This window comes from Salvelinus namaycush, chromosome 8 (assembly GCF_016432855.1).
Source record: "Salvelinus namaycush isolate Seneca chromosome 8, SaNama_1.0, whole genome shotgun sequence".
NCBI lineage: Eukaryota > Metazoa > Chordata > Actinopteri > Salmoniformes > Salmonidae > Salvelinus > Salvelinus namaycush.
Genome location: NC_052314.1, coordinates 59,118,544 through 59,126,908, shown reverse-complemented (window position 1 = coordinate 59,126,908; position 8,365 = coordinate 59,118,544). Strand labels below are relative to the sequence as shown.

Sequence of the window (8,365 nt, the reverse complement as noted above, 5' to 3'; positions counted from 1 at the left end):
TTATCCTATATGAGTGTATGAGCCGAATACATTATGATGCTACAGGTGTCAAGCTTATGGGCATGTGGCAGCAGTGTGTAGGAGGGAGGTTCCTAGGTGTGAGAAGTGTGCAGAAGGGCATGAGACAAAGGAATGTGTAGCATTGGGGAAAGTATGTGTTAATTGTAGGGGTGCCCATGGGACATAGGATCAGAAATGTCCCGTGTGAGAGAGGCAGGTTGAGATTTCCAGGGTTAGAGTAGTGCAGAAGTTGTCATATGCTGAGGCAGTGAAGAAAGTAGAGGAAGATGGGTCAAGGGGGAGGGATCCTGAGAGGAGTGGTGTGAGTAATAGATCTGTACCAGTACAGAGGGATAGGCTAAAAAGTGATATAAGTTTCAGTAAGATTGGATTTTTAGCATTTATAGCAATGGTTATAAACTGTACTGCAGGGATGGAACGGAAGTTGCCGAAAATTGAGGTTGTGGTGGCAGCTGCAAAAAGGTATTTTGGTGTGCGAGACTTGACAGAAGAGTTACAGGGTGTGTTAAGTGGTGATGTCCCATCCTTTCAGGATGATGGCTTGAGGTAGGAATAAATACAGTTAATTAGTGGAGTAGGGTGGTGCTAATTTTATTTTATATAATTTTGAAATTAGTAAGTTAGATGGTAGGGTATTTATTTCTTACATTTTTATTTTTCAAGCAAAGTATAAGGGAGTTGTACTGCAGTCTAGTAGGTGGCGGTAATGCAACAAATTGGTTGCCAACCGCCGTTAAACTTCATAGAAGAAGAAGTAAACGGAAGTGAACAGTGACCAGGAACAATTTCCACGTTAGCGTTTTTATTGTCGTTAATTATACTTTTTTAACACCATGGAACTCAAAATATGACTATTTTAACTTAACAGCATTACATACTCATCCCATGTAGTCTTTAATTCGCGTTGGGAAAAGGACTTGTTCGATATACGTTATCTAGGTAACGCAAGCTGCTAACGTTAGCTAACAATGGCTAACTGTATGGTTTTTCACACTCAAATAGCCTCCATCATGGAGGTGCTAGCGAATGCAGCCGTGGCAGATATATGTAAACTCGTAGACGACGACTATGCAGTGTTTCGTTTAGAAATAACTCAAAGCCAGAAAGAAAACAGGGCATTGCGGAGGAAACTACAGCTACTGGAATTGAAGACGACACGGGAGCGCGCAGAGAGGACAATGCGAGAGCGCGTCCTCGCCAGTCGTCCCAGTAGTGTCAAGATCCTCGACCGATACAGAGGAATCGCAAGAGGTACGTCAGTGGAGGCTGCTGAGGGGAGGATAGCTCATAATAATGTCTGGAACGGCGCAAATGATACCGTTCTACTACTACACATTGATACCGTTCTACTAATTCTGCTCCAGCCATTACCACGAGCCCGTCCTCCCCAATTAAGCTGCCACCAACCTCCTGTGATGTTCATATATAGCTCAGTACAGTAGCCCCATTCCCCTCTGTACATGTGTTCAGATGTGTTACCCAGAATTTGGTCTTGGTCAGTTTTTGGACAGTATGCAATAATTCCCCTGATTACTTAGCTATCTTGCACAAGGACACAATATCATATTCTAACCAGATTCTTGATTTACTGCATTTCCTATTATTTACTCAATGAAAACAATGTGATACATGGAACATAATACATAAATCAATAAATAGTATATCAATAAGTTATGCGAAGTGTTACCTTACATCCTTGCCAATTCTAGATCTTGTTAAAATTGTGAATAGTCTACAACATAGAGGTAGGCATTGACAGTACCTAATTTAACCACCTCTTTTCCCCCAATCACTCTCTCAGGTGAAGGAAATCTCACTGGAGGCCACAGGAGCTTTGTGAAGCCAGCGGGACACAATACATGGAGAGATGAACAACCAATCACCGTTGATGATGGGAGTGGAACCTCAACCCAGCACGTTATCATGATAGAGGTTAGTGTAATAGTATTACATCAAAATTACAGTACATCAAATGTGGCCAGTTTATTTCAGAAAGGCTATTCAGCTATTCACTTGCTTACATGTACATCCTAATTTATCTGCCATAGAGGAGCTTGTGAGACTTCCCTATGACATTGTTATCCAATAGCCTCCTCTCTTCTTGTGTCAGTCTGCAGAGGCTGAAAGTCCTGGGGTCAAGCTGGATAGGTCTGAAGAAGAGGAAGACCCACGGCACAGCGGAGACATCAAGACTGGAGGGACTGGAGCACTCCCTGTAGCCACGGAGGACCCCGCCCCAGTGCAGCCCAGGACCCGACACAGCATCACGGAGGTCAGTGGAACGCTGAACACCGTCCTCAAGTCAGAGACCGACACAGAGACTTTAACAGTAACACAAAGGCTTTTACACACAGGATCTGACCACAGGTCAGACTCTGAGAGACTGGGGCTTGGGGGACTGGGGTGTCCTCCTGCTCCAAGCTCAGAATATTTACTTTACAGTAACCCGAGGACTGTTCATTCCAATCCAGATTCAGGTGATGTGTTAAATGCTGGCGATGATCCATGTTGTTCTTACACTACAGAGATGGACCCTGGCAGCATGCCCTTGGGTTTAGAGACACAGACTGATCTGTCTAGAGGAGACTGGAATCGGTACAGTAGTAGTGTGTACTCTGAAGGGTGCCTAGATAAGAAAGGGGAGGGTCTAGTTGTAGATGAAGTGACTGTGAAAGTGGAGGGCGACACTCCTCCCACATGGAATGCAGATAGTCACCTAGGCGATGGACACTCACAAGGCAGAGATTTCTTAGATTACAGGGAAAGCTTAGTGTCCACGTCGATGGGGCCTTCCGATTCACACGGGCGTATCATTTTCAATCAGCTATTGAACTCAGACGACAGGGCTAGAGCCCAGGCTCAGGGAAGGGGAGCAACATCAGGCAATAGTAAAGAGAAACGGTTCCTCTGCATGTTCTGTAACAAAGGCTTCAGCTGCGCCCAGAAGGTGGAGATCCACCAGAGGGTCCACACAGGAGAGAAACCATACAGCTGCCCCCAGTGTCACATGCGCTTCGCCCAGTCTGGCAGCCTGAAGAGGCACCAGAAGGTCCACACAGGGGAAAAACCCTTCAGCTGCCCCCAGTGTGATAAGAGGTTCTCCCGTCAGCACCTGCTGAAGACGCACCTGAAGGTCCACACAGGAGAGAGGCCGTTCACCTGTACACAATGTGGGAAGAGGTTCTCAGAGAGGAGCTACCTCAAGATACACCAGAAGAAAAACCATTCCACTCTATAGCTTCTGACGTGTTGAGCACCTCCTGCATTAAAAACGAACATGAATTGTCATTGTTGTCAGCAGAAAAGATCCACAGATGCATTTGGAATAACAAGAGTAACAGATTTCAGTGTTGAATATTCAACACTACGTAAAGGTAGACTCAGCGAGATGATGTAGATCCGGGTTCACCAACTGGCGGCCCGCGGTTGAGTTTTCTGAGCAATTAAAACTAATACATTTGTATTTGTTTTTATTGTTGGACATAAAATACCAGCAAATCAGTTCCAATTGATTTTAATTTTGGAATCCTGAGTATTCCCATGCCTAATAGAAAGATATATGTGATCATATACAAATTTAAGCAAGGTTTGAAATTATTATATTTTTGTCAAATATATCTGTTTGGTCTTCTTGCGGTCAATTTTCAGTCTACAAATGATAATTATGTTCCGGCCCCTTGACAATCTGCAAGAAAGATATTGGCCCGTAGCTGAATCTAGTTGATGATCTCTGACTTAGATGCACAAAGTAAACAGCAGTAGTGGGTCAATTTCCGCAATAACTAAGAGTGTTGAAGCATGAGGCTAAACAAGGAGTAATCTGAGTAACAGATTTCAGTGTTAAATATTCCTGGGTAGAATATTGCATCCAGACATTGTGTGATATATAAGGCATATATATATATATAAGCCTAATGAGTCTGTTTCATATTGTGTTTGTACTGTACATTTGATGTTAAATCCATTACTTCCTTTCAACTACCCAAAAAATTCCCAAGACACTTTTAATGAGAAAAGAAATGCAGTTTATCGAGTAAATACAGATTTGTTTCTGAGACGTGTATGTGTGATTTTCATATGGTGTATTTAGAACTCGTTTATGTTTAATAAACACAAAATGTGACTTTTCATTCTAAGACTGTCATTCAGACTCTTTAGTATACATCACATCTGATCTCACCCTATTCTGCATAAACACAACGTTTTAACCAATATACATTTTGCACTTACTAAATATACCTACACATACCCACCACAGGAGGCTGCTGAGAGGAGAATGGCAAATGGAGTGACATCAAACACCTGGAAACCATGTGTTTGATGTATTTGATACCATTCCACCTTTTCCGCTCCAGTCATTAACACAAGCCCGTTCTCCCCAATTAAGGTGCCACCAACCTCCTGTGATACCCACACACCAACAAACACCTACTGTACACATCAGAATAGTTTTGTCAGGTTTGTCTGATGACTTTTGACTTATCATAGCTGACTTATTTTTACCCACATCATATTTATGTCCACCATGATGGGTTTAAAAACAATGAAGTCATTCTGTGACTACAGTATAGGACTCAACCGTAGTGGGGATGGGTAAACACTCCATGTTGAAAGTGTGTTTATTATCTGTGTGTACGTACCTGAGGGAGTGTATGTCTGTGTAATCTGTATCACTTGTCTCTTCCAGGAGGAGGAGGGTCCAGAGGTGCTGCTGGTCAAGGAGGAGGGGTGTGAGGAGGGTCTGGGGAACCCTGAGGAGACCATGGTCATGGAGGACAACCAGACTACACCTCCTCCTGAACCCACAGAGGAACCAGCTGAGCAGCACAGCACCACACACAGTCTCACTGAGGTGAGCCCACTGAACTACTGTCTGAATGGTTTTAGGTCAGCGGCATATCCACAAAGCTACTCAGCGTATGCGTGCTGATCTAGGATCAGTTTTGTCTTTTAGAGCATAATGAATAAGATTTATATGGAAGGATCCTAGATCAGCAATCCTACTCTGAGACTTTGTGGATACAGGCCCAGGTTTTAATAATTGTGTCTTAAGTGTGGCACCATGCCTTTGAATTGTCAAACCATTAAAGAGTGTCATGGAAATTCTACACATGGGACACTCAAAGTCAATCTTAAATGAATCATTGTTTATTACCAGCATGCTGAGAGGTCAGTCAAACTTAGATGCATAAGGTATCGGTCTGAAGTGAGCTCCACCGGGGCAGTCCCGTTAGTTCTCTTAAATATTTACGCAGGCAAGTTATATTTGCATGATTTAGCTTATTCATCATTCATAATTAATTAATCATTAACATTTGGTTCATGCATGTGACAGACGAATACCTCATGAGGCTTCTTCTGTACAAGCTGAGACCTTGAAACTGAGATATCCTTTCGTTCTCAAAACAAAGTTCTGGGTGTACTGCCAAATTGCAGATACTGATAGTGAGGATTTGTTCAGTCAGTCACTTGCATGAACACAGAAATTGGTTATTAGAAATGCACAAACATCTCTTCCGAGTGGCGCAGTGGTCTAAGGCACTGCATGGCAGTGCTAGCTGTACCACTAGAGATCCTGGGTTCGAGTCCAGGCTCTGTCGCACCCGGCCGCGACCGGGAGACCCATGGGGCGGCGCACAATTGGCCCAGCGTCATCCGGGTTAGGTGAGGGTTTGGCCGACAGGGATGTCCTTGTCCCATCGTGCACTAGCGACTCCTGTAGCGGGCCGGGCGCAGTGCACGCTGCACGGTGTTTCCTCCGACACATTGGTGCGGCTGGCTTCCGGGTTAAGTGGGCATTGTGTCAAGAAGCAGTGCAGCTTGGTTGGGTTGTGTTTCGGAGGACACACGGCTCTCGACCTTCGCCTCTCCCATGTCCATACGGGAGTTGCAGCAATGAGTCAAGACTGTAATTACCAATTGGATACCACGAAATTTTGGAGAAAACTGGGTAAAAAATAAATAAATCCATCACAACTGTCAAGTAATCAAATGAACTAATGAGGTCTTGATTAATTTTGTCTTAGGTGTGGGACTGTGCCTTTTAAATTATCAAACTGTTAAAGAGTATCAAGTAATCAAATCAACTAACACGTTTGCATAGTATCAAATAAATTGACCTGTTTGCATAGTACTCACAGCAATCCCTCATTGCCCAATCAGAAAATGCTCCATAGCAGGTTGCTCATATCAGATTTCTTGATCCAACATCCTCTCACTCTGTATCTCTTACAGTCAGTAGACATGGAGGATTGGAAGCCTGATCTGCTGCTGGTCAAAGAGGAGACAATAGAAGATGGACCAGAGAGCATTGATCTGCTGAGTAGACTAAAGATGGGGGAGCAAGGTAAGGGAGAAATACATATAGCCTACATACAGTAATAGATCTTCAATGGGAATAGTGATGCACCTGGCTATTCTTTTTTTTTTTTTCATTCATAAATACAACTTATGTTTACATATAAAACCCACACATTATAATGTATGAACTTGACCAGGTGATTGACCAGGTTAAAAAACGACATATGTAGAGTTCTCTGCCATGTAAAGTCTATTTTGTAACCTCTTCCTGCAGGTGGTTGGCTGGAGGCTAACAGAGGAGACTGGGCTCTCATCTTGGATTCCCAGACCCAGACCAGTGCAGTCAAGCGCCCAGGGGACAACATCACTGAGCAGGCCAGGACCAGAGGTGACATAGTGGAGGTCAGTGGATGGGACAGCGTCCTCAACTCTGGGCTGGGGAACAACACTGTTAACCAGAAACAGATAGTGGGACACAAAACAACAATCGATCTTAGTCTCCATGACAACAGACTGGCTGTGACCAGGGCGAGGCATAGATTTGGTCTGCGGGGACGGGGAGGTGTCCATATGAGGCGGGAGAGAACAGACACAGACTCGGCTAGCGACGCTCCGTCCTGCTCCTATAGTTGTGATTCAGAGAGACTGATGGCGCCTCAGGTTAACCCCCTAACAGGTGCTGCCTTCAGCCTGCCTTCTATAGGATCTATCAACTGGAACATGGACCCTGCGACAACACAGACAGTCCCTGGTCTTTGTCCTCCTCACACTCTCCTTATGTTAAACCAGACCTCAGACAATGCCAGTGCCTCAACACTAAATGGCAGCACCAGCCCATTGACAAATGACAGTAGTAGTGACATTATCAGTAGATCCTGTGGCAAAGAGAAGCGCTTCCCGTGTTCATTCTGTGGGAAAGCCTTCAGTTTCCCCAAACAGGTGGAGATCCACCAGAGGATGCACACGGGGGAGAAACCATTCAGCTGCCAATTGTGTGAGAAGAGGTTCTCCCATCAGCACCACCTGAAGAGACACCAGAGGGTCCACACAGGGGAGAAACCTTTCAGCTGCCCCCAGTGTGAGAAGAGGTTCTCCCACCAGCACCAGCTGAAGATGCACCTGAAGGTCCACACGGGAGAGAGGCCGTTTGCCTGTATGCACTGCGGGAAGAGGTTCTCCGAGAGGAGCTACCTTAGGATACACCAGCAGAAAATGCACATGGCCCATGTATAGAGTATAGTAACATGTTATGTAGTACTAGCTAGTTTGTTTGTAGTTAATTCTGTTTGTTTTGGATGTAGCAGGGAACTGGATGAGGTGAACTGAAGAAAGAATGAGTATGATGAGACAGAGTAGATGATATGGTGATGGTTGGTGTGATGGTGTCTGTACAAATGCTTCACTGATGAAGAGTGACACATTTTCCCCCTTTAGGTTGATACTGGTGTTTTATAGTGAGATAATGATGGTGCCTTAATTCATGTTTACTTCACGTGAAGTTGTGTGTTATGTAATGTTGAACCTTTTCCAATGTATTCAAAAAAATTCAATTTAAAGCGAGGGTACCAGATTTACAGAAAAGGTCAAGTGTTACCATAGTGAGAAAAGTTATTATATTTGTCACGTATCGTTTTGTGCAATAAAAGTACTATACTTCAAGTTGTCTTAGTGTATGATCATTTTGTGAAATTAAATACAAAATTGACTCTGTGCTGTCTAACTTGGTTATTTTTGTATCATTGCAGAGACTGAGTTTCCCTTAACTCAGTCTAACCAGAACAGTATACTTAATTCTTGAGTCAACACATGCGGAATTGTTTTATAATAAACCCCAATGGCTCCATATTGTTAGGTACTTCAATCACAGTGTTAGAGATGGACTTGACTGTGGTTAACATTTTATAATGTCATGTTTCTGTGTGTACAGCAGAGTTTCTTATATAAACTGCTATGCTTTTCTGTACAATTTGTGTTTACAGTCTGCAGTCCACGAGGACCTGCTGATATCCGGTGTTGCTGGCGGGAGACACTGGACCTCTGAGGT

The 8,365-nt window shown here is 43.9% G+C and overlaps 1 protein-coding gene across 2 annotated transcripts; it reads left to right on the top strand.

Annotated features, from left to right (window-relative positions):
* Positions 1–784: 784 nt before the first annotated feature.
* LOC120052960 (zinc finger protein 500-like) lies at positions 785–7,980 on the top strand. Of its 2 annotated transcripts, XM_039000205.1 has the most exons (6): positions 785–1,272; positions 1,823–1,959; positions 2,132–2,293; positions 4,709–4,873; positions 6,256–6,367; positions 6,596–7,980. In XM_039000205.1, exons 1-6 carry the CDS (start codon positions 990–992, stop codon positions 7,552–7,554), a joined length of 1,818 nt encoding a protein of 605 aa, XP_038856133.1. In that variant the 5' UTR covers positions 785–989; the 3' UTR covers positions 7,555–7,980. The 2 variants fall into 2 exon arrangements, with proteins under 2 accessions (XP_038856133.1, XP_038856132.1); XM_039000204.1 differs by lacking the exons at positions 4,709–4,873; positions 6,256–6,367; positions 6,596–7,980 and having other exon boundaries at positions 1,823–1,953; positions 2,132–4,150.
* The last annotated feature ends 385 nt before the right edge of the window (positions 7,981–8,365 follow it).